The 27,687-nt window shown below is 33.4% G+C and overlaps 4 protein-coding genes across 4 annotated transcripts; 1 reads left to right on the forward strand and 3 right to left on the reverse strand.

Annotated features, from left to right (window-relative positions):
- Positions 1-1,533: 1,533 nt before the first annotated feature.
- LOTGIDRAFT_95085 (hypothetical protein) lies at positions 1,534-2,418 on the reverse strand (the record flags this gene model as incomplete). Its single annotated transcript, XM_009061289.1, has 1 exon — positions 1,534-2,418. A coding segment is annotated over one exon (885 nt), but the record flags the coding sequence as incomplete, so codon positions are not given.
- Positions 2,419-3,620: 1,202 nt separating this feature from the next.
- LOTGIDRAFT_164768 (hypothetical protein) lies at positions 3,621-6,445 on the forward strand (the record flags this gene model as incomplete). Its single annotated transcript, XM_009061290.1, has 5 exons — positions 3,621-3,692; positions 3,965-4,003; positions 4,932-5,064; positions 5,403-5,837; positions 6,228-6,445. 5 exons carry the CDS (start codon positions 3,621-3,623, stop codon positions 6,443-6,445), a joined length of 897 nt encoding a protein of 298 aa, XP_009059538.1.
- Positions 6,446-6,915: 470 nt separating this feature from the next.
- Positions 6,916-17,749, reverse strand: LOTGIDRAFT_218536 (hypothetical protein). The gene is made up of 21 exons (XM_009061291.1): positions 17,587-17,749; positions 17,114-17,195; positions 16,530-16,700; positions 16,213-16,332; positions 15,764-15,886; positions 15,480-15,596; positions 15,106-15,228; positions 14,713-14,835; positions 14,431-14,553; positions 14,008-14,130; positions 13,599-13,718; positions 11,993-12,118; positions 10,922-11,053; positions 10,166-10,258; positions 9,853-9,948; positions 9,588-9,683; positions 8,861-8,956; positions 8,454-8,555; positions 8,110-8,221; positions 7,758-7,874; positions 6,916-7,547 (listed from the first exon to the last, which is right to left on the reverse strand). The coding sequence occupies exons 1-21, from the start codon at positions 17,686-17,688 to the stop codon at positions 7,478-7,480; spliced, it is 2,367 nt and encodes a 788-aa protein (XP_009059539.1). The 5' UTR covers positions 17,689-17,749; the 3' UTR covers positions 6,916-7,477.
- Positions 17,750-21,157: 3,408 nt separating this feature from the next.
- Positions 21,158-23,490, reverse strand: LOTGIDRAFT_124502 (hypothetical protein; the record flags this gene model as incomplete). The annotated part of the gene is made up of 5 exons (XM_009061292.1): positions 21,158-21,467; positions 21,812-22,014; positions 22,341-22,389; positions 22,924-23,113; positions 23,463-23,490. Coding segments are annotated over 5 exons (780 nt in total), but the record flags the coding sequence as incomplete, so codon positions are not given.
- Between the last annotated feature and the right edge of the window lie 4,197 nt (positions 23,491-27,687).

Below are 27,687 nucleotides of genomic sequence, written 5' to 3' on the forward strand. Positions count from 1 at the left end.
TTCTTTATTTCAAAAATAATCTCAAATTCCTGGGTCCAAAAAGTTCAAGCCTTACCTAACCCATTATTTACAGCTGGAATTATATAATTGAACTCGAAGATAACTTATTCAACTTGTCATCAGACTTTCGCATGCCAACCCAGATTAAAATCCAAGATATCAGAGACAATTCGACTGAAAGAAAAACAAAAACAATACCTTTTTGATTTCATGCTTGTCATATCATAAAATCATGATGACTTTTGGTCTTCTCTTATAATTACCCGCAAAATTTCACTTTCCTACCTCTAACTGTAAAGATTCCTTTTTTATAGAAACATTGTCCAGACTGCCATACATGTGTTACTTAATTTAAGACTGGGCGATGAATATGCGGGGAAACAACTAATAATGCTTCAGACAACATTTGATTTTTAACACTTTCTACAGAGCCGTCTGACTTTTTAAACTGAGACCAAGAAAAGCAGGACCTTCGAACCTCATTTTAAAGCCCTTTGTGACCTATTTCAAATTGTTTTCAGATCTAGCTATCTCCTTTTTTTCTGTTTCTTAAGTTAAACAGACAGGTGCTGAATGTTTTGGGTTCTTTTAGTCTTGAATACAAATGCAGATAATTATGGAAGCATGTTTTCGAAAGCTCAAATTTCGATGGTGGGCTGTGAAAAAATTCCAGTTTTTGAGACAAAACGTGATTGGTCAAGAAAATGGTCCACCTGTCCCTTTAAAAGTGATTTGGAAAGGCATGATGACAAATTCTATACTGGACTGGACCTAATCAAATGTTATTCATAACTGCCATTAATGAAGAAATCTGGCATGTTTACTACTTTCCAACTTTCAAGGGATCTTTAACATGCACAGTCTGTAGCACATGGGGCCTTCTAAACAGCTAGCATTTTTCCATGTCAGCCCCTCTTACCTGCATCAATGACAACTCTACCTATGCTTGGATTGAACCATGGAAACTAAATATCTTGATACATTTTGAATGTGATCTCCTACAGGTTGCAGCAGTAGATTTATCGAATAGCATCGAACATACTGATTTATGAAAAATAAAAGGGATTGTAAAGATGTTTTCTAAATTTCTATGTGGGAAATGTGCATAATCACATAAAGACTTAGCAATTAAGTGTCGCAATATCATCAAACACTTAGTTTTTGTGGAGTTGCAGGAACCACAAATGTCTGATTGAAAATTGGAACGGAGCAAATTGATGCTATCAGTGTCCCTGATACACATTAAATGGCTGCCAACAGAATACATCCACAATGAGAACTAAAAAACATGTAATAAACACACTTATGTAGGGATATAAAACAACTAAAGGAATAAGCACTGGAAAAATTTACTGTTCACTATATAGAATTAACAAATAATTTATCAGGTTGTCCATTTATTTGAAGTCAAACCTTAGGATGGTCCGAAACGACTGTTTGATAAGGTATAATTTCATCTCCATCAAAATATAATCCTTTAGCATCCAATGAAGACTGTAAATTATGAAATATTTCTTCAAAATTGTAGTAGGGATTTCTCATCTTCATTCTGTATTCATTCCAGTCATCCTCTTCTATCATCGCACCCCAATCTTCAAACTTATCTGAAAAACCATCCAGGAGGCTATCATGGAAATCCAAATCTAGTTTTTCTATGTCTTCTATAATCATTTCCACATCTGGAAAATTAGCTGCATCATAAACCAAGACCTCACTTTGACTTCCCTCTTGTTTTTTGTGGAGGAAATCCCTATAATTGTCTCTAAACTCCGACAGGAACTTCTCTGTTAAAACTGGACTACTGACTTCCCAAGGTATATTTCTTTTCTTAATAGCTTCTTGCATATACTTAACGCTAGCATCAATATAAATATAGAGATGTGGTCGGTGTAATTCACACAAGGCATCTCTACGGGCATTATGAAAAAACCTCAATTCAGATCTATTGATATAGTTGAATTTAGCTAAGGTTTTGGCAAATATAATATCAGAGTGGACACCCCGGTCCATCACAACTCCTTGTCCAGTATTGAACAGATGACACAAACCCTCACAATACCGGTAAAATCTGTGTATAAAAAGATCTCGCTGTGTCATGGCAATTCGTGATAGTTGTTTTTCAGGGACACTCTGTGTGTAAAATTCTTCAAAACTACATCGCCTTGATGAAACTGGCATATATTCATCCAAAGGTTTGGTATCATATCCAGACAAAGAAATAAAAACCTCTTTATCAGTGACATCAGGGATGTATTTCAGATCAAATTCCTGGGCCAATTTATTAGCAAGAGCTGTTTTACCAACCCCAAGCGGTCCATCAATGACGACCACTTTACTGTTCTCATCCATTCTTTTTGTAGTTCTGTCAAAAAACTGATAAAACCAGTTGTAGTTAAGCTTTTTATATGGCCAGGGCTTTTCTCCAAGTGGTGTTTTTCCTTGAATTTCCATAGTTTTGAGAGAGGTCAAACTAGCTGTCTGGTTCAAAACAATCCGACATCTTGCTTGGTACAGAAGCCGTCTTCTGCAAACATTATCTAGAGTTGTTCTAGATCCTAGTGCAATGAATGACATATTTCAGAAACAAATATGCTCAAACGAAAAGTAAAAAATACTTTTCCGAAAAGTGCTTCAATCCTTCTCCTGTCAGTATCATGAAACCGGAAATAGCCAATGTAACCAGTTTAACGAGAACGTACCCACATTAACATTGAATACGAGCTTCATTGAACATCATGTATAGCGAGGATTGTGCGGTTAAAGGAACATAAATTAATATTTGATTTCAATATCACTTTCCATTATATAAAATTCTTCTTGCATCGCAATAAAGAAATACTTTGATAGCTTTGTAGTTTAGATTGTTGCCTATTATGCAGATATTACCATAATATGAGAATGTTTAACCTATGACTTTCACTGCACACTTTTAATAATAAAAATTTACCATACGATAAAAAAAAATGTATACGTTAACCCACTTAGTGTCGCCCTTCACAGAAAGCAAAGCTACGAAAGCATTATTTAAAACAGAAATTTAAGAACCCAAAAGAACACTCATTATACTTAATTTATGGTGAAAGTACAATTAAAAAATCGAATGGTGTAACATAATCACTAGAAAAAAACTTCGGTCAAATGCGCTTAATACATGATACACTCAGTTAAAACAAGAGTCAATAGGCCCACGTTTCAATAGAATATTTTCAATTCTACTTACGGGGACATCAAAGTTTTAATGACAAGTTTATACTGTTAACCTGTAGCCTATACATAGTACAGCCAATAGTTAACCACTGGATATTTCTTTGTGAATCAATACACGGATGGTAGGGAAAAGATATCTACATTCGATAGTATACACAGTTAATATTTTCTCAAACCTATAGGCAATGGATTTTAACCAACTTCAAAATCAGACAGTTTCTGAAAATAATTACGATACGTTACAAATTTTTGAAATATGTTGTATAGTGCTTATTTTTCTATTTGGATTATTGTTAAACCTGGTTGTATTAGTGATCTATGTTTTTAGTAAAAATGTTAGACATGTCAAAAATAATTTAGGAGTATTTAATCTCATAATATGTGATCTGATCTTTCTATTTATCGTCATTCCAATGTCATTTATATCAATAACGTTTCCAGATTCAGATATAGCCGAACAGGTGATGTATGGTACAGTTTGCCAGGTAAGTAACGGACAAAAGATTGTCTTGTGCATTCGCGCCTTATGTTTCGCATATGAATTCATGGCAATGTCATGTCGTTTAGTGAGAATTTTAAATATAATGAGCAAAACACCATAAATGATACGGAATTTACGGTGGAATTGAATTTTACATCATTCTTTTTTGTCTCTAAGAGACAGAAAGCGGATAAATTCAGGTAGTAGGCAATATGAAGCATAATTTGAGCAAGTTTTGTCCAGGATTTCATCATCCATAGGACCTTTATATTTCAGGGAATTCATGTACAGAAAGCTTATCATTGGGGAAAGAGGGTATGCATACAGCCTCGCCCCCTCTCTCAGATGTGGTGTCCTACCTCTTGCCATTGAAACTGGCCGTTACAGTAAGCCCCCTGCCCCCCTGAAAGATCGTCTTTGTCCCTTTTGTAATAAGGATGTTGAAAACGAGTTTATTTTTTGATTGACTGTATAGTTTTAGATGATATTCGACAGAAACTTTTTAATACCTTTAATACTGATAATTTTATTAATTCTGATGATATGAAGAAGTTTTTAAACATCATGATGTCTTCTGAAAATATCCCTGCTATCGCTAATTGTATTTTAAACATGCTTAAAACTAGACGCATTTACGTTTGAAGTTAAATTGTTATTTTATCTGACTGATTATTATTTTGTGTGGATATGTATGTGTGTGCATAGTTTTATTTAGTCATGTAACAAGTCCTTGATTTATTTTAATAGTTGTAAAATTTTTCATAGTTTAAACGAGATGTTATTTATATATTTATAGCTTTCTTGACATGTGTTTATTTTTTTATCTATGATTCGTTTTAATAGAGTCGTTCACTTGTTCTGTTGTATCTTATCGTCTAAGTATTATAATGTTTTAGACCGTGTCTCATAAGCCGATTACCGCTTGGTATTATTCATTGCAGGGCGTTCGTAAGCGAACGCCCTGCTTTGTTTTCGTATTGATTTTTTTTTTTCGTCCAGCGCAGGCCGGTTTTCTCGGAAACGGCAACAGGTACGGGAAAACGGACTTCGTGGCGTTTCGCAACTCGTGGCTAACAGTTCTAGTCATTCTATTGTAATTGTAATTGTAATTGTTTTTGTTAGTATATACTGAATGTTATACGTGACACGTAAAAAAATATTATTATTATTATTATTATTATTATTATTATTATTGTAAGGTCTATGATATATTTATAACAGTTTTATAATGTTTTATTTTTAGTTGACGGGCTTCCTGTCTGTTACTGTTTGTACAACTTCCAGTTTAACATTAGCATGTATAGCTATAGACAGATATAGCGCTGCTCTTTATCCCCTCTCATATTCAACAAAAATTCAACAAAAACATTGCATAGGTAAGTTTTTTTCTCATGATTTTCTACCATTTTCAAAGAATTATAGTCCAGTATGCTATATCTTTTCTGATATTTTACTCACAATTCGCTGACATACGTTATATGATTTGTAAAAAAAATAGCGTCATTAGAACGAGACTGAAAAAACTTGTTGGATTAAGGCCTACTATGGAGGCGAAAAATATCAGAAAACAAAAACAGAAAGATGGTAGGCCTTGCATTCAATTTTTCATCAATACGAAAAGATTATAATCATATCAAGGCATCCATCTTGCCCAAGATTAATGAAATGATGTTATTGGTCACAGCGCTGATTCTTTCTGATCATATCATTTTAGTTATACTGGGGTTTTGTTGGCTATGGTCAATGTTAACAGCTATGCCACCAATTTTACCGAGCAAGCCAGCACTGTATTACTATCATGATGGCACCAAACACTGTTCACCGTCCTTCCGTACACATTGTTGGTATTATTGGTACTGTACGGTAATGGGTTATGGTATACCTCTTCCTATCATGACAGTCTGCTACGTCCAGATTTACAGGATACTTCGGAACCAGAAACGTAAAGTATTTGGCACTACGTCAATCAGACTACCAAAAGTTGCAGTGATTGAGAACCAAATTCCGATGAAACACGGCGATTCCTTTGGAATGGAAAGCAATTCTAACATTAACCATCATTGTGACATTCAGGATGTGGGAAAAACTAAATTTAGAAAAGTGACGCATAACTTAACGAGAAGACCACAAGTACAAATAGCAAAGCGAGGTTTGTTTTCTGAATTTTTCAGATTTTCTCCATTTTAGGCTAAGAATTTTACTTTTTAATATTAGAATATTAAACATTCTCCAACGTTTTTCCATTTTTATGGCAGGAATAGACGTTGGATAAAATCTTAGAAATCACAACATATTGTTTTCCATTTTTCTTTTATCTGAATTGAATATATACATGAGACATGTAATAGTCTAGAGATATGTATCTGTTCTTGTTTAATGAAAATTATTGATAGTGCTTTGAAATTTGCAAACTAAGAAGTTTTTGCAACGATTTTGAATCTGAAAATTATAGGCTTCGAGTCAACTGAATTAAACTATTATGTTTTACTATATTGAAACGACCTAATCAAAACTTATCTGTTTATTTTCATCATTTCAGGTGCAATGTTGATTTTGGCATATTTCTTATGTTGGGGTCCATACGCTGTATTGTTTGCATGTCCAGGTCATATTGTTACAGCGGAGTGGGTGGAAGTGATGGCAATGTGGATTGTATACTCACTAGTTGTGTGGAATCCGCTAATCTATGTGTTTAATAATCACCAATTTAGACTGGAAATGAAACGCTTCCTTCGCCGACTAAGAAAATTCTGTTAGTACCATCACCAACAAAAACTGCCACTAAACCAATTCATGAGATTTTTATTTAATTTCTTGCCTCCATTGATTCCAAACATAGAATGTTTATTTTTATGGCCCAAGATTTGCCCTAATAGTTTGCTACGCTCAGATATATCTTGGACATTGGAGCCCATGGATCTTTAACGTGAACAGTCTGTAATAGCAGAAATGGCCTCGTTTTATTGTATCGTACACCGCACCGTATCTCTTCTATTCGCGGCTTAAGAATGTCACTTCCGTCGATTGAAGCAATTAATAATCTCAACCGTATATAGACGATCTGGAGTTTAAGATTTTTTAGTCTGAAAAAAGGGTAGACCTATGGGTAGCCGATATCAAGATGTATCGGCTGGTGAAATCATTGATTAAAATACCTTATACCTTTAAATGAGTGTTCCCTACTTCGTATGATTGTATTGTAGCCTACATAGTAATAAAAGACTATATTGTAATATACATTATATTAATAGGGTACAAATTATTAAAGTGAAAGTAGCAATGATTTTACAATAACATGTTCTCTGAACAATATTTAAATCCTAACTAGAGCATTACTGGTGTTTACCTGTTATTGAAAACCAGGTTTAATAGACACGATATAATGGCTTTGAATCCCAAGATTATAATTAACAGTAAACATAGATCATCAATATACCTCAATACTTTCATTGAATGGATACAAAACAGTTTTCTAGCCTGTGTATGCCTGTATCAGGAGCACTTATAGCTTCTATATCCAACCATTCTGATAACCCAACCAATGAAGTTCCCTTTATTCCAGAAAACTTGAGCAATTTATGACGTAAATGTTTTTTTAAAATTGCGTTGCTCAAATGGGATTTGTCCATTTGATGTCATAATTAGCCTACACATACCTAGGCTAGAAAAAATTTTTGGACCGATTTTAATATTTTTATTATTCCTTACTGATTGCTAAATATGATCCTAAATAAAACGAAATCTTAAACAATTGAGACTGAACTGTACGAGCTACCATCCACAGGTTTTTCAGTTTAATGGACATTTTCTTCTGTATGCCACCTTGTATGTTGTCTTAAACACATGTTTCTGAACCATTCTGAAAAGAAAATTTTAAATGTCCTAATTTTCTGTTCCCGGTTAGAAATAGGGTGGTAAAAGAAATCATTGTGTTCCAGATGGGGATTTGGACAGGTTTGTGGCATAAGCCTATCTCTTTTTGGATTTTCATTGGGCTTCGGGTTATTGTTCCATCAAACCGGCTAGACGCATTGTCCGTGTTATAAAACCAGAGACATATTCAACTTACCTATAAGCTGTACATTGTTTCCAACCAAATCGTCCACATTTTACAGTGAAACTTTCCCGTACGGGAATTCTAATCCCTCTTTTGATGGACTCCTTATACGTCACGATCCTACAGTTGCTGAAATATACAGAAAACAATTATACAGATTTAAACAGATTTGATGAAGTTGAAATTGATTTTGGACATTCGGCGTTTTTTTGAGAATAGTGTTGCCATTAAACATTGTTATATCGATGGATGTCTGTCGAAATAGGTGGCTATATTTTACCATACTCGCTAAATTAGAACAGAAAGCATCACAATTATTTGCCAATTTCATTTATAGATATGAAATACTTTCAGAAGCATGTACCTTGTTTGGCATCTAAAACCGGAAGTACCTTCAAGACATTCACATTGATTACCACGCAGACATTTACCACCATTTTTACAGACTGGTCGACAGCTTGGTCCTCTTCTAAATGCTGAAAATAGTAGATTTCGTACTGCCACTGGGTGTCATTTAGTAATACGTGAACATAAGTTGAGAACCAATGTGATTTACCATATAAAATTACAATCCACAAATCAAATTTCAAAAGCCGACAAATCAAATTCCAAAAGCCCACACATCAAATTTCAAAAAGCCGACGAATTAAATTCCAAAATCCCCCAAACCAATGAAGTAATGATCTATCTAAAATGACTCATGCTTACCATTTTGGCATCGACTTCCACTAAAACCTCTTGGACATCTACATCTATTGATGCCAATACATCTTCCATTATTTTGGCATTTAGGTGAACAGGTTGGGGCAGCTAAAATATAATGATGTAAAAAATGATATCGAAAGAAGGGAAGAAGTCGCAGATCGGTTAAAGCTTTCATGTTTGAATTGCGTTAAATTTTATTTCATTGCAGGCGAATCGGACGGGCTTTCAATTCAATTTTACAGTGGTGTGTGTGATAGAATGAAAGGCAATGTTTCTGGTGATGTTTCTGGTGATATTTCTTCTCTTAACACTATGAGCATGTTAGGGTTTCTTTAAGTTTCCACAATTAAAACTAATGGTTTTTAAATTGAATGATAGGAAGTTTTTTAAGATATTCAAATAATAATTACATTGAGTACATCTTACTCCGCTAAATCCTTGTTGACATGAACAAACGTTTGGCTGACGGCAAAGTCCGCCATTTTTACACGATGGAATACAAATAGCTGTAAGAGAATCAATCAATTAATTGAATTAAGTGAATAACCACACAATAATTACTTAGAAAAGAATAATATCCTTTGCCATAATAACAACAATGTATGTTTATTATTAAACACATTATTAAATCTATTTAACAAAGATGGTGAAAATCAATTGACAATGAAGTAAAACAATAGAGTTTATAGTTTTCAGTTGCTAAGGGTGTAAATTATCATTTCTTAGCGGTTTCCTTGTTCTTAACCTGGACTACTAGTATTCCATAAGGGTATCAACAAACACAGAAAATAGTGTATCATCGTATGCCTATTGTCATCTGTGACAACATTGCCAATATTTACTTGCTCCTTATATCAACTGTTAAGCTTTCATCGAAATAATTTGTTCTTCGTTTTGCTTACGGCATTGTAGAGTAGCTTTTGAAGAAGTTGGAGATGAATAGACAACAGTTTGGAAACAATTTCAACGATACATGTATTGCATTTTTGAAAGAAGAATTTGTGTCGACCAATATGGAAAATTGTACAGCAAAGATTGATTTGAACCAGTTCAATGACTATAAGTTTAAACTTGATTAGTTTTCAATGATTTATTAAAATAGCGTCAAGGATGATTGTCCCTCAAAGCTATACGTACGGGTTTGACACTTTGATCCAGAATATCCAGTTTTACATTGACATTGGTTTGGAGCAATACATTTTCCTCCATTCTGACATCCGGGACTACATACAGCTGGAAGTAAATCATAGAACGACGGGTTACGACAATGTAAGTAGAAAAAAGATTGGTCTCATGAAGTTAGGATTTGTTCCGAATGGCAATTCGATCAAAACAGTAGCCTCTCTAATTGTATCTTGACCCTATTGAATGGAGTACACAATCAGTCATCAGAGTTACAAACCTGTGATACAGCCATGACCTGTCCAACCAGGGGAACATATACATTGATTATGTCGGTGACAGGCTCCACCATGAGCACAAGGTGGATTACATCTTGCTGAAAATATAATAAAATATATCAATGTATATGAGAACTTGCAACATCTAAAGGTCCTACAATTGCAACAACCGGTCTTGGTAGATCGGGCTTCTTTGAATGGAGTTCGATAATTACTGGGAGGGCAAGATCCATTTTTATAATATTTGTAGTTTTAAAGGGCTAAAAACTTTATCCAATAGGCTGAAGTTAACTTTTTTTAGTAAGAAATAAATACCTGTACATCTTGGACCAGGATAGCCAACGGGACAGAGACACTGATTTGGTGAAATACATTTACCGTTATTCATGCACTTAGGTTCACAGATGGCTGAAAATTTCAAAAACGTAAGATTATAACCCTATTTGAAATTCGATCAATGAACACAGTTGTTAATAAGATCTCGATGATCAACGGTGATTGTGACATCGTCTACATCAAAACTTACCCGGACTTACCAGGTCATGTGTCATCCCAAGAAATTCTGACGTGTCGATGTGTGAAGACGTAAAACGCATTACCAAACACCTTTTAGTTTTTAACTGCTGAGTAAATATTCAACCTGATTGACACTGATTGGTGATAATTAGTCCAATCAGTCGGCACATTCTAAACCTATGAGTCACTGTTTGTTCGGAATTACTCGTATCTAAATGGGCAAAAATGGATAATTTTTACGCAGAGTTTCTTTTTATTCAGGTGATGAGATAATAGCCTAAATGCTCTTTTTGGTCGCTCAGTTGTGTGAGAGACGTCATAAGTACGATTTCCATGAAAGTCCTGACTGAATTACAGTCTATTAGTTATGTCCATTTGTTATGATTATGAATACAATTTCGAGTTGGTGAAGTCAAGTTTTGACTTTTGGACATATCGGGAGACTTTTCCACGCCACAAATTGCAAATTGTGGACATATATCCAAATTTGTTTTGGGGGAAATAGCAACTCAGGGCATAAAATGGACAGATTTGAACTCATTATAAATAACAAACCTTCACATTTGTGGACATTATCTCTATGAATAAGAAGTTTGTAACCAGAATAACAGGAACATTGGAAACTACCAGGTGTATTGATACATTGCTGTTCACAGCCACCATTCATTACTTTACATTCATCTATATCTGTTTATAATTAGGGTAGAAAATAAAATTATATGTTGAGAGACACATGGATAACGATAAATAGCGATATTGTACCAAAAAGGTGCACATGTGGTTACCCACAACTGATACCACAGCTGCATGGAACCCAATTATAATAGTGTTGAAGGTAAAATATCGGATGTGAAGTTCACGATTGATAAATGTAAACGATACTCGGACAAATAGCGACCAAATGTCGTGCAATGTAAAAGGGCAATAAGCGGTTGCCCACAACTGATACCACAGCTTCAAATATCAAATTATTACTGTGTTAATGATTAAATGTCGGATAAACGTGATATAGTCTTCATGAATTTGAGGGTCCGAAGCAAATGTTCACGATTAATTAATGCCAACGGGACAAATTTCGACATTGTACCAAATGCCGTGCAATGTAAAAGGCAAAAAGCGGTTGCCCACAACTGATACCACAGCTGCAAGGAACGAAAGTATACAGGAAGTGATTCAGACTTTATGAAGAATAAGCATAGAATGTATCATCAAAATCTGAGACTGTGGTCGCAGTCGTGTTCACAAACCAAGGTAATCTGAAATGTAATCAATTGAAGAGCATTTTCAACGTCCAGAAGCTTAGCCTGGTTGAAAATCTTTCGCATCCAAATTTGCCGTAAAATAACTTTCTGCGAATTTCGATTGCCTATTTCAATTATGTGGTCAAATCAGACAGATCATGAAGCCGTGTTTAAATTGTTAGAAAGAGTCCACGTTCGCTGGCATCACTAATGGCGCAATGGACAAGAAAACCTCCAAGCATCGTGTCCAAACCACGCCCCATTCAATAAGACAATGTCTCAAAACCCGTAGTATACGATACGATGACCTCCACGGAACTTTACCAAAGCGAACAGTAATATGCCAATGATGCAAAAATTGAACTGGTGTTATAGAAAATATTACCAATGCATTGTTTGTAGTCATCATGTAAATAAAATCCATCAATACAACTACATAACATACTGCCATCAGATAAATCTTGACACTTCTGACCACACCCTCCATTTTTATCCGCACAACTCATTATAGCTGAAATGATACAAGATACATGGTCTAGTGCTTCTTTAAGTTGACATCATCAGGCGTTTAAATTTGTAAAAATTCAATACTTTTAACCGTGGGTATGATAAACGCCAAGAATAAATGTATAATTGCTATGTTTCTGAACAATGGCGGAATATACATTATATACTGCATGAACACCATGTGTTTTGACTTTGGAGTTAAAACACAAATGACCTTTAATTTGATGGTTGAGGCACTATGAATTTGGATGTGGTGGACGTTGATCTGGTGGTTGGAATTCTGATACCAAATGATGCTTGTGCTTGAAACATCATTAACCTAAACTGACAATTTTCTTGCATTATACCAGATGATTGTATTGTATTACGTTAGTCGACAGAATTCGTTTTTTTTTATATGAAAATGTCATAGTACTTGTAATGGCATATTCAGAAGAGAGACAGAGAGAGGTTGTAACTATACTTCCAGTGGTTGAAATATAAAACAGCATTTATCTGGAAACAATAGGAATTTGACTATCTGTCTTAATGAATTTGCCTTAGGGGCAGGTTAGTTTAACTTTACTGACATTGTTTTGGTTACTACGCAAACAGGAAACTACAAAAATAAATTTCAAGAATTTGGGTCAAGGAGTTTATACATAAACCATATTTCAACATCGATTTTCATGGTAATTTCTTCAAACACATCAAGAAATAACTTCTAATTTTATACAATAAAAGGCTTCTATGAGATGACAATAGTTAGTTAAATGATTTCTCTTTACTTAAACCTTCCGTTGTGTCTCTGATAAATGCATTTTCACCAACAATCAATTTGTATCCGTGTTACTTACAGAGTTATTCTCATCAGTTTGTGAACATACGACATGTTAATATTTTCCAGATCACGTTTTTGAGCACGTGAAGAAAATTGGTAATTATCAAATTAGGTGTATTAGAAGACATCTTCACATTGTGAAGCTATTGTGAATTTCGTCTTATACCTTGAATGCAAAAGCCACCTTTACCATTCTTGTATGTCAGTCGACTGTAATCATAGTGGTAAATAAGTTACAGAGTTTCTGTCGAGGGCCCTGGTTAGCTGTATTAGCTTACGTATGATCTGACCATCATTGTTGCATTTCAAAGTTTCGTGATGAAAGAAAGGTGGATATTGTAGTCAAGGTATTGTTCGCAATGCCTTATCATGCCTTGATATAACAATGAATGGAAATTATCATGCAAGCAAAAGAACTGAAAATAGATCAAGACTTATAAAATAACCATGAATGATAAATATATATACTTCAAACCGAAAAATGAAAATTTTCATGCATGATAATTATGATAATGGATATTATCACGCAAGTCTACTGAATTATTAAGTCACTAACGATTACATCGAGTCATACGCAGATATTCCATCTGCAATGCACGAAAATTGCTTCAGTAAACTCATGATATACAGATAGGTGAGTGACGTATAAATAAGTAATATTTACGTCTGCATTGGGATTGATCATCTAAAACTTGATGTGAAGGACACGAGCAAATAAAACTTCCATTAGTATTTGTACAGATTTGAGAACACCCACCATTATCAATCAAACATTCATTAATATCTGGAAAATGGAAATATAAAGGCATAACCTTCCCAAATGTCAGTATACATGTCCGAAAATCGACAAAGCAATGAAGTTGACTTGGACAAGATCAACGATGAATCATCGAAAAATATCATGTTTCCGCGGAGAAATAAGCCGTTTTCTGACTTCTAGTGAGAACGTTTCAAGCGGTATACATTGTAGCTCCAAACTGTCGATAGTAACGATGGGACTTTGATCTGCCAAGGACTCGATCGCGGAATTGTCTGTTGATGCTGTTTGAATTTCAAAAAGGTACTGTACATACCTACACATGTTTTGCCATCAATATGAAGAGTATAACCATCTCTACAACTACATGTAAAAGATCCTTCTGTATTTTCACACAGTTGGTGACAATTACCGTTATTCTTCTCACATTCGTCTATATCTAAAACATAGTAATGAGATGATACACTGGCGGTGTATTTATGAAACGATCTTAGCGATAGGACTAGGGCTTTAACTTCAAACACTGTATCTAGGATATCATAGCGCCAGAATAATATCAAATGTGGATATAGAATAACTCAGTGTTACGGAAATGGGGTGTAATGATCATCACTTGAGGATCTGGATGACCTACGACCTGCGCAAACAACTATCACTGGTTAATATTTTATGGAACGTTTCGAGGTTTTTCTCCCGTCAATAAACTCAACCAGTGATTGTTGAGCTGTGTGATTATTACCTGTACATGTTATACCATCATTTTCTAATCTGAACCCTTGTTCACATAAACATCTGTAATGTCCAGGATAATTTATACAGATATGTGAACATTCGCCGTTATTTCTTTCACATTCATTGACATCTGAAATGTCAAATTATTAAAATGAAACGATAAAACAATTGCGTGGTAAAGATGGTACATCATAATAGAAATAGTAGAGCAAGATTGCAACTGGTATCCTTTGACTTTATTTATGATGCGAAATTTTATAAACTGAAATAAAAAACAATATATAAGTACCAAAACAATTTCGTCCATCACCGGAGAATCCTTTTCCGCACTGACAGAAAAAGGATCCGGGAACGTTACCACAATAAGCATAATGATGACATGTATGTATATTCTCGGCACACTCGTCTATATCTGAAATTAAGAACACACGAAATTTACAATGCCCATTTCATAAAAGAATACAGCCTTATTCGAGAAATTTAGCCACAACAGTTCCTCAGACGTGATATAGTGGCATCCAGACTGTTAATTTCACAAGCGGTTAAGGTCTATGCTGTCAGCAGCAGGTTTCTGGGCAACACACCACCAACTGAGCCTCAGGTTTTGTACTCTGTTGTCCCAGAATGAATTCGCTTCAGAAAACCGAACCGATTGGGAAAAAGATCAATAAAAGATAGTTACCTGTACATTGGTTTGCATGTTTGCGGAATCCTAAAGGGCATGTACATATATATGACCCATCTGTATTTTTACACAACATTTCATCAGGGCAGGCCTTACCTCCCATTCTACATTCATTGATATCTGTAACAAAAGTAACAATTTTATTTACTTGGAGTTTTACATTAAGAGTGGCTGTAGCGAAATGGGGTATAGATAGCTGGACACGTATTTCATATTTCATTACGAGATTTGTTATTTTTAGCACCATCAGTATCAATCGGGTATCATAAATTTGTCAAATTTGTCAACTTATATAGGTTTATCGTTGCAAGAGTGAAGTTTCTATGCTGTATCTTTAAGATTGATACCAGTAATATTTATGAGTAGCTTACCTTGACAAGTTCCATAAACATCTTTATAACCAGGAGCACACTGACATTTATAACTTCCTCTAGTGTTCACACAAACTTTCTTTTCTTCACAATTTACCACTGAACACTCGTTTAAATCTACAATTTATGAACATGAACATAAGTTGCTTATACCTTTCGTTTCAGAGCGCATTTCATCAAATCATCATGCATCCTGAAATTCATCAAGTGCACAAACCCAAGGGCATAGGATAGTGATCCGACCCCGGATGAAAACGTTCACTAACGATAACGATATACAATACCTTGACAAACGCCGTCCCGGTACTTGAATCCTGGATTACAGATACATTTATAAGATCCTGGTACCTCCTCACATCGGGCTGCTTCATCTCCACAAATATGTTCATCTAAACAGTCCGGTATATCTATATAGAAACAAAACGCACATTGGTGCTGAGAAAAGGACTAATACAGACGACCATAAACTATCAATGTTCACTTGAAAAAATGGTAGTCCGAAACTTGCTGACCTCTAAATATATTTGATTCACGGACTAGTAAGACGTTTAGCAACGTTTATGCCACTCCGTAGGCCTATGGTGACTTACAAAATTAGTAGCCTTACAGCCAGTGAATAGGCTGTGGACTTATAGAAAATCAAAATGAAAGACCTATGCTATGCGCAATCTAATTAAAATTAGATTACGATTTCGTTTCGTTATTATTTTTCGTATGCATAGTAATAACTTACCAACACAGCGACCAGACGGATCTAAGTAGAATCCAGGTTTACAATTACAGACAAATGACCCCAGTGTATTGGTACAAATTCCATCATTTAAACACAGTCCTTCTTCACATTCATTTCTATCTGAAAATTATAAAAATAACATCGTCTTTTGTGGGCAAAGAAAGTGCATATATATGTTTTTGGCTTAATGATGCCAAATTATTGGGATAATTGAGACCAAATGATCTGGTATTTTCAGATCGCTCTTCGACATCGCATGTCATTTAGTATCTTCCAAAACAAAATTCAGTGGTCATAAATTGAAAAATGGATCATACCTTCACACGAAATATTATCTGTTTTTATCTTATAACCAGGATAACACCAACATAACGGTTTTTGTTGATAATAATAACTACAATAATGTTCACAGGGGTTGTTATCTGGACATTGTGATATATTATTTATATCATTATCTTCAATAATTCTATTATCTTCTATAGTATTAACTATAATATAAAGTAGAAACGGTTGTTATCTTGACATTGTGATATATTATTTACATCATTATCTTCAATTGTTATATTATCTTCTACAGTATCAACTATAATATATTGTGTTCTTCATTATCTTCAAAACTTCTATTATCTTGTATATGTAGTAGAAAGGGTTGTCATCTTAGCAATATGTTGTTTGATATATAAAGAATTATAACCGCGTCTTGACACTCGTGATAGTAAATGTATTAGATTATGTATAATGTATGATGTATTAGATTTTGTATAATCTTGTAGTGTGAACTATTATTATTAGGTAATACTAATTAGGCATTGTGTAGTTTATAAGTTAATAATGAAAACTTTATTGATTTTTAGAATAAAAGCAATTGGTTTTTATTAAAACAGTATATATATAGGCTTACCATTAGGATTGTCTTCTGGCCAGAAAACCATTGGGACTTTAAAAGATTCTTGACCTTGTTCTTCTTCGCCGTAATCATAATCCTGAAAATTGAAATAGTGTTACAGTGATGGATCGGGTAAATATTGCGTTCTTGTGTGTTTGCCAGGTAATATACGGGGGTACGTCTGACTAAAAATTGTAATGGTGCAAATTGATGCAATCAGTGCCCTTTAGAAAACATCTTTATAATCCCTTTAACCTTGAAATAAATCCACCAAAGGCTTTGTGTCATGACTGGAGACGATATACTGAAAAAAATTTTTTTTGTAGGCCCTATACGTGATTGGCTAATGAAGACGTACAACGTCACGCAACATGCAAGAACGGAAATTTTCCAGGAATGCAGTGGCATTATTAGTCGGCTCAGTTTGGATTTCCAGCTTTCTGAAATGAAATTTATTATATAGGGTTATTGATAAACGAAAACAATACCTTTGTGTCAACTGCTGGAACATTGTTGTCTGTGATCTTCTCAGAATAGCAGGAACCGGTAGCGCAAATGATATATATTCCCAAAATGATTTTAAGTCTCATTTTCGTGCAGTAAGCAGAATTTTAATGGGAATTTTTGAGAAGATGCACTTCAACACATATCAAAGAAACCTAGTAGAGATAAATATGCGTACATGAAAGCAAGATAAATTGGTGAAATTTAAGATAGAGATTGTAATTAAAAGATTTAACCCTATATTGATAGTCAGACCGTCTACATCTTAATTTAAATAAAATATGAATTAAAACGCACTAATGAGCTTCGTAACATTTTGATAAGGCACGTGTCAAGTCTCTTTTTAATTATAGACACAAATTTGTCTTTTACTATCTCAAATCTTAAAAGGGGGGGGGGGGGGGGTGTTTTGAAAGGGTGTCGGTCCATGGTTGTCTAAGACATATAGGGCAAACAAGTATACAAGCGACAGAGAAGAGTTGCTATAGAGTTGGCTGGTGAATTGTGTCAACGTCATGCAAAATTGTTTTACGCTCTAGCAGTATTATTAGCACTATCGGGGATAAAAAAAAGTGGGACGTAGGCCGTACAACGATTGTATTTTCAACATAGTTTAGATTTCTACAATTTAATCAAAAGCAGGAAATCAAAAGGTGTTTTGTTAGAGACACTTAACATTCTGCTGTAGAATTAGACATTTTTTTTATTATTTGCTGATGGCTTTTCCTTACGAAACTTTTTTTTATATTTTTATAATTCTGTATAGAAAGTTCATTAGCCTGCTATTGAAATTAGAAACAAAAAGGAAAAAATAGAAAGGGCTTGGAGGACAATGATTCCTTTGTATTTCTTATAAATAATCATGAGAATAACCGATCAAGAAGTACAATCGAAGAATCATTAAGACAATATCGATATATCATGCAAACGACTCATTCATTGGTGAGTGTCAAATGCCAAAAAACAAACAGATCCAAACAGAACTTAAAGGTAAACTTGGTTAAAATGAGTATTTGTTCATCAGTGAACATACCTGGCGTCATAACTATGTTAAATAAACCCTCTAAAATACAATAAATCTATAAAACTAAGTAATAATTCATTTAACTAAGTAATTTTTAAACATACTTAGAAGATTTAATAATAACGTAGTTTAATGGATACATTGTCTTATATAGAGATGTTGTTAGTCCAACTGATGAATATAAACACTTGTTGATCAAGTTTTAAACTTTAAATTATATATCCATTCTAAGTATCCTTTGAACAATATCGCCAAAATGTTCTCAACTCACTCTTGTTTGTGGAAGTTGTAAAAGTGTCAGCTATAATGTTTTTTCAAAAAATTGTTGACTCCAAATCTGACATCTTAGGAACATTTTATCAGAAATATAATATACGAAATCATTAAGCTAATAACCCAAAATATTGGATTGAGTCTTCGGGTTTTCAAGTTGGAGAGTCCTGGATATTTGGACAGATAGATGCAGATTCCGAGCAGCATAAATAAAGACCAAAGTTTCTACAAGACAGCTGATGACAGACAGCATTTTACTATCAAATACCAGTCAATGAGTTCTAATCAGAAATCGCCCCGTGTTTGGTTGAACAGTGGATATTTCAAGATAAGATCAATAGACCTACAATTTTCAAATAACTGTATTCAGTGCATTGTTCAAGTCTTTTGTTAAATAACGCTTTAAAAAAATCCTTACATAATAAATCAATGATGGTTTTCGTATTTTTTTACATTTATTTCTATGATATTCGACCATAACCTATTCAAATGTTTTGTTATAAAAGGAAACATTCAGTAAAGAGACTAATTTAAAATATAGATTTCTAAGACACAATCGGTCGTCTAGTAGACTATTACTAATTGTGCAGAGCTGAGATCTGTTAATAAAACTTCCGGTTTGCCAACAACCATTACCAGGCTTTGTCGTCTGCCAGCTCTTTATCCAGGCGAGCAATAGCTTTTTAATTACACCTCCAGTTAAGTTTCCATGGGTATAATGCAATGTTAGTTGGACCTAAGCGTGGGTGGTGTAGTCTGATGTTAAAATACATGTAGCTATAGTTACCAATATAATTCTTTAGAGTCATTGTTAATGGTAGGAAACATGGTGCCTTGCAAGTTAACAAAGTTTAGACAGTGTGAAAACTAATGGAAAATGGAAAAGCAGGTTCCACTATTCACCTTAAACTAATGTAGAATGACAATGCCATGCTGTATGCAATGAGGGGTCTTGTGTCTGAACACAACATTAGCTTTCTCTTCATCCATTTCCAACTGTCCAGTTATAGTCCAGTTATATCCTACCATGGAAGACAGAGGTTCAGAATATGGTTTACCTGGGTTTTTAATCCCATCTTGACCACTTGACAGAATTTGCAGTAATCTCGAGGAGGACTTGGTACTGTAAATTGTTTTATTTTGAGTAGAAGCAAACAGAACAATACATCCAATTATATACATGATTTATTTCAGCATTAACAATAACAATAAGATTGTATATACAATTTACTTACAAATATCACTATTATTCTTAATTGACTCATACTTAATAACTCTTATTCTATCAGTATGAAGTTTTTACTCAAAAAATTGTCCACCATATAGAATCTGATAATTGACATATAGTGAAAGAGCTTTCAATGAAACATATTTACTATCAAAAGCATTGGTTGGGGCGTAAGAAATTTGCATATTTTTAGAGAATGGTAGCAAATTAGAAAAGGAAAAGCAGAACTTTTGAGATTTGGAAAATTCTTCAAAAGTGTCATCTACATACTCAAACAATTGACATAGAAAAGCTAAGGTAATAAAAGAACACTTTCCACAATAATAGGAAATTGAATCAAAATGAAATTGATTCACAGCACATTATTTTAAGTACAATACATTGGTTGTCAATTATTCATAATGAAGCTCATGATATCATAGATAGGAACATTAATATTTAATATAATATAATGTTTCACTTTCTTTATATTTCTCACACGTCTTTGTAATTGAGCTCATGCATGATATTCTTTCACATTAAGAGATCAATATTTAATTTGATATATCACTTCATTCATATTCACTCACTTAGTTCCCGCTTCAAGTCATCTTGACAATGTCAAGCTATGATAAACTTGTCTAATACCTTGACTGCAATACCCTCCTTTTTCAATACACTTTTTTGGTTATATTGTACAGCCAAACAAAGTCCTAGGCAGAAAGTCTGTAAAAACTAAGCCATTATGTTTACAGTCTGTCTGTCGATGGCTATTATTGACTGTATTTGCTGGCATACAATCCAATCAAATCACTGCATTCTGTGATACAAGAAAAGTGGCAATTGCAGTCAATGTATAAGACAAAGTGACAATAGCTTGACATAGTGAAGATGACTTCAATTAGTCACTACATCTTTACCCTCTTAAATTGCAGTATTCTTTCAGCATCCAGTAAAGACCACTGTCATTCTACTGTTTTCCACAATAGGTTTATTCACACATTCATGTCTGGTCTTCACGAATATCAATAAGGAACATGAACATATAAGATCAAACACCTTCTAAATCCACAAAACATGGCATCATAAAATCGTGCATAGCGTATTTCCAGGTCCATCTTCGAGCTATGCGATCAAATTCTAATGTATTTGACAAGTAAAGTCTACCAATAGTTGGTTCCATACAAACACTAACAAAAGGGTCAGTAAGTAATGATTGAATACTTATCAAAACTTTAGATATTGTTAATGCTAAACTCCAATTGTGATGAATAGAATCAAGACCTACATCTCCATGACGACTAATATTTGGATGAAATATTTTAGTTATAAAACGAACTTTTGGTGGTCTCATTGGATAACTGAAATGGAAAGAAAGATTGCTTCAAGATAGATTCAAAATCTTTGATTATTTTGAAGAAAGTTTTCAGCAACGGTTTCTGTAATTATCATTTGTATAAAGCTTGATTGAAAAAGAAAAAAAAATCTGTCCTTGAGTTCGTTTACTGACAATCTGTCCTTAATTTTGTGTACTCTCAATCTATCCTTGAGTTTGTTGACACTGACTTTGATTATAAATAATGGTGTTGATATGTTTTTTCATGCGTCAAATCCATTCAGTAGCTGCAATCTACAGCAGTGTAAACAAAGGGAGATAACTCTGATATCCTAAGATGAAAAACTAACTCAGAATTCATATACTCACCTTTGTGGAATTTGTAAATATAAGAGAAAGATTCCCCCTTCATAAGGACTACCATGAGGACCTGTTATTGATGCCTGCCAATGACAACAATGTCTATCTAATGGTGTAGCTTGTATTCCTTCTGGTGGATCTGTTTTTAATGTTCTTAATTCACTTCTTAATCTTCTGTGTCTCCAAGAATTCTCTTCTATTGGTGGTGTACTCTATAATCGAAAAACAAACATGAATATTAAAATTGAAGACAAACCTCGGAGTTTAAGCCATATATAACTAATGTAAGCGAGTTCAATTATACTTAATGTAAGTAACAAAAGAAAATTAAAGGAAAACATCACTTGAAATCAAGTCAAAACCTGAAAGGAATATGTAAATAAGATATAACCTAATTAAAAAGAAAAGTTGATATACAACAGAAAGCTTATAATGACAAAGGAAAAGAAAACAGCTATTCAAATTAAAAAATTCCAATAGAAAAGAGACTTTGAATCAACACAAAATTTGTTTATAAAGAGTTAATATAGATTCTGACCTGTAACATCATACTTTCTAAACAATATCTACATGGTGAACTATTTAGTCTGAAATTAAATATAATCAGATTAAAATCTTTCTACTCTATCAAGTCTATTGTCTATTGGTTTATTTGTAATACATACAAACAACAGATTAGTGTTTCAACTATAATACAATTTCTTATTGACTTTCGTCAGTAAGTAACTAAGTTCAAAGTGTTATGATACACATGGCTACAGAAATAGACATGCAGATTAACTTTATATTCTAACCTACAGCTTTTTTTAAAAATGAATATTAATTTTTCGCTTATTGCATCATTCCAGATCTTTCAAAATTCTTTTTTACATACTTTTTTCCAGTCATAAAAACTCAAATTTTTTATATGCCAATTTTTTATAGTAAATATCCCCGAATATAGCCAATAGCGATAAATCCATCCAATTTGATTGGTTGAATTTATCAACATGCCCTTCATATAAATATGTAAGATTCTAGTATGAGTAAAGTAACTTTTAAAGTATACAAAAAGAAAGATCTAAGGCTGAATTTAAATCAGATTTGAGCTGAGTAGATTGTGCGATTTGTTTTGGACTTACAAATTGGTGTAGATAGTTTTCCAACATTTAACAGGATTTTGAGGAAGAAATAATGGCCATCGTAATTGTATAAAATGTTTCCATTCTTTCTCAGATGTTTCACCATCTAAAATCTGCCTCCATCTTGTACACACATTACCGGCTGTATATAACGATATATCGTCTAGATGTTTAAACACTACCAATAACACTGAAATATTCACATATAAGCTGATCATTTAAGGTGATACTTATGTCTACTGAATGTTCAAATTCATGACCAGGCATAATTGCAGATGTGACTACCAAATTAGTCAAGCACATTGCATTTTAAAACTTTTGAAAGTGCCCAAATCTATATGTACAAATCAAAATACTTTTAATGACATTCCAAATCAAAGATTGTTCCGATTCTGGTCTCTAAATGACAAATTTTTTAAAATATAATCAGGTGGGATACTTTCCAGGTTGAAGGTGAATATTTTTCACAAAAAGAACCATCCATTTATGAAATCTTGATGAAGGTTAAGATGCTTCTGCATAGAGTATTCAATTCTTACCCTCTGGTGGTAAAGAATCCACTAAACCCTCAGGAACATTGCCTCTATCTCTAGCTATAGTTAATGAAGTCAATCTTTCTGCTAATTTATCCGGTTTGTGATTAACAACAGGGCGTACTGCTTTACAACCTAACTCCGGTTGAGTATAGAAGTCATCTTCTGCCCCAGGTTCTTCAGTTCCAGAATCATCAGAATCTGCTTTCTATACAAATAGGCAAGAAATGTAGGCTTATTATGAAACCAAGCACATAATTCATCTTTTACACAAGATATTATTTTGTGAATTGTTGAACTGAGTAGTGAGTAGTTTGATTTATATGAAATTACAAAGGGAAAACCAACATGTAAATTACATATAAACAGCCATCCACAAAGCTGATCAACAAATACAAATTGAAGGCCTAATAAATCTACTGATTGAATGAAAATTACTGTAACCACATTAGATAAAATAAGAATTATAAAAAAGAATATTTTGAAATATTTCGAACTAACCTCGAGATAAACCTCGGCTTCTCCATCTTCATTATTGATATCACCAGAAAATAGAAAAATATGACATGTACTGCAAACTGGTTGACCAAAACTTCCTCCATAATACCCATTACACATCATACAGTGATCAAACTATAACATAAATAACCTCATTTAGAATCCCAAGCATATAGATTGAATTAATACCAATGACAATCCAATGTTATGGCACTAATACATTCTTATAAAGTATAGTAATGTAATCTAATGTGAGATATTTGGGCTACTATGAAACATGTTATATATTACAGAAGTGACTATATAAATTAAACAACAGTGCCGTTATTATAGAAAATACATTTCAAGTTACAGCAGTGTAAATGATGTCTGGTTTATAAGCCATATCTTGCATTTTGTTGAAATGAGTGCACCTGCTTTTAGGGTCTTTCTCTCATTTTAAATTTTACAAAAGCACAGGATTTTAGGCATAACCCCAGTGAAAAGGTTTGAAAGTTCTTTACTGTATAAAGATATGTGTATTCTGTCATAACTAGAGAAAATTTATTTCAGTTACTACTGCCGTAACTTTATCCAGGGTCATTTATCATCATTTGAATTGCATTACACAAAAAGACCTATTCATAACAAAAAAGGAATGAATTCAGAATCAATAGACACACCTCAGTATTTAGAAATTGAATAAGTTCAACATTTTCAACCTCTGAGAGTTTAGTACTCATTTTCGTTTTGTGGTTTACAGACATATTAATTTGTGATTAACTACAGAACAGATTAAATCTGAAGAATTACAAATAAATTTCTGTAAATGCCAAATTTGTCTTCCATCTTGGATTAATTTATAAAAATCTAGGAATCGACATTCAGCTCACAAAACGAAAGTATAACCACAATAACACTACTAATGATAATTCGATAATTTTTTCTGTATTTTACGGAACTTGATAAACGGAATTAAAATTTATTGGCTTAAGTTAGTTAATCTTTTCTACATAAAGGCCATATTCGAGATTTACTTCGTTATCCAGACAAAACATGATTATATATTTTAGAAGGCTGTGAATTTGTAAACTTCCGGTATGCGGCATGAAAATATAAAACAAATAAACAAATATTAAATTTCTGAAGTATTGGGGTATGATCAGTGAATTTTTGCGTAGTCACAATTTAATCCTATTTCCTAGTCAGTAGGCTAAATGATGATAGTCCGAATTAGTTTGATCTTGACCATATAACTCTTTCTTAACATCTTTCTGTAAGGTGGAGTATAGGCTTAATAATAATAAGTAAATCCGAAAATATCTAATCTAAAGGAGGGGTACAGTTGTCACGCATGTATCTAACCAAATCACCATTACACACGTCCACAAGCCTAAGTAATCAGTGATGCATTAGGCTAATGAATGAATTGAGTCCAAGAGAAGACAATTGTTTCTTCATGACCCGTCGGCCCGTCACAGACAACTCCATAAGCATTTTATACCAAATGCATCTCTATACTTAATCATATTTATACACCTGTCAACCAAACAAAACTCAGTGAAATTCTCTCTGTAAGCTTTAAGCTATATGTTTTTCCCTGTTTTAACATCATGCCATTCCTTTCAGTGATTCTCTTTTTTTGCGAGTAATGGATAACAGCAAGAAACAGTGAAAACAATGAACTGTTATATTTCAATATATTAACAGCCTACATGCAACAAAATGACTGATGCTCAAGCCCCTAAAGGACCCTGTTTAGGGCCAATGTCTCTACCAGCAGTGTCTTGGTTTGAATTTTTACTGGACCATGAACTACTTAACAAGCATCTTCAGCAAGAAAATCCAGGTAAAGTTTGTTATTTGAAGTAAGTTATAATGATATTATTGCCACCATACTTTTAATTTAAAGTTCAAGCATCTAGCCTACTCTTAAATATAAAATTCTAGCTGTATTTCATTTATATCAAATGCCTGTCACTTACCTATCCCCTTGATGAATGGAGTCTACCCACCTATGGACTTTGTTATATCTTGTCATCTTTTCAGATCCAAGCCCAATTCAGTTGATTGTACAGTTTTTACAGCAAGCAGATTTTGAAATGGCAAACATTGTACAAAATAAAGAGCTAAACCCACCTACCCCAGGACATTCAGGTATAGTTATTTGAATTTTCATATAAACTATGTACCGCTTCTCATATGAGATACTGGATTTTAATATATTCTGGTTTGTTGAAACAACTTAAATAAAACAAAGCACGATATCTGAATTCGTGCTGAACTTATACATAAGATTAATGCTTTATATTTACAATGAAATAAACAGATTATGTAATTGTTTCGTTCCAGATTCTAATTTGTCTGTTCCTGACAGAAAATCTCCAGATTCAGGTAGAGTCTCTTAAGAATTATATCCTTAGTAAAAATGCCATTTTTGTCAATATTTAAAACCACTCAAAACATACTCAAATGTAATGTGTTAATGGATGGCTTCTTCATTCTAAAATTTGATTTACTTGACATCCGAAATAGAAGTTGATTATGATTTCAGAATGTTCTGTTGAAGAATCCAGAAAGGTAAAGGGATTGAAGGTGTTGGCTCTAAAAGTTGCTGCTTATTTGAAATGGAATTTAACATTATTAGATACAAGGTATGTTTCCTTGTGTACTCCTTTAAATTCAGTTTAAAAATGTTTATCATACATTTATCCAAAAGAGTAAAGCACGCAGTAGATATAGTACTTGAAGATTTGAAGCAGAGAAAAAGTAAAGACACATTGTTTGAGTTGATCTCTTAAGTTATAAGTGGTCTAGTTTTGTTATTCTGTCCAAGTTCTGGTTCTGATCAATGTCTTACATCTTTTAGGTATCTAATATATTTCTTTTCAGGAATTCTATACCACTACCTATTATGAGTACATTGTTAAAAGAATTATTAAGTTTATGTATAGAGGGAGGTGTAGTGGCTGCTATGAATAATGATATAGATATAAATAGTTTATCAGATCAAGCTAAATTTGCTGTTCAACTTTATCATAGATGGTAGGTATAGCTTATCTTGTGTTTGATGAAATTTACAGTAAATTTGTGAAAAATATGCCAAATATGTTTTGTTTCCTTTTGATGTTGTTAATGATTTTGATGTTGTATTTTAGATTTGATTAGGATTTTTTGCTGAGTAATTTTGCTGACTATTCTGTGTTATTGTTTAAACTTTAAACAAAACAATAGAGGTACTGCTTATAAAATATTCATGTGTTCATATTTACAAGATTCCTTGATAAGACAAAATTTTCCTCACCTATCCTGATTTATGGGTGATTTATTTTTCAGGGTTGTTCGAAGTGTGATATATGACAGCTTTCCATCTAGACCACTTAAACTTAGCTTTACTGTACCGTAAGTACCTATATCAAACTATACAACACAACCAGTATAATTTCTTAGTACAGTTGATTGAAATCCAGACAATTTTATAAAATGCTATTTTGAAGGAGGGAAAAAGTTGTTTTAGTAATCTTTTTGAGTTACTCAATGAATTTCTTTCTCTTTTGTAGACCCGGGCAGATTGACCCAGTAGCTGCTACTCTAGCAGCAAATGAGGCTGTTATAAAAAAGGTAACTGATAATAACAAAGTGTGTTGGCTTTGTCTTGCTTCAACTGATTAATTAGTCCAGACCTAATGATTTTTTTTTGGATCCAAAAGATTTGTCCAAGAGTCTTAGCACAGTAGAACATACTTGTCTTTAA

The sequence above is a fragment of the Lottia gigantea genome (genome assembly GCF_000327385.1).
Source record: "Lottia gigantea unplaced genomic scaffold LOTGIsca_47, whole genome shotgun sequence".
Classification (NCBI taxonomy): Eukaryota; Metazoa; Mollusca; class Gastropoda; family Lottiidae; genus Lottia; species Lottia gigantea.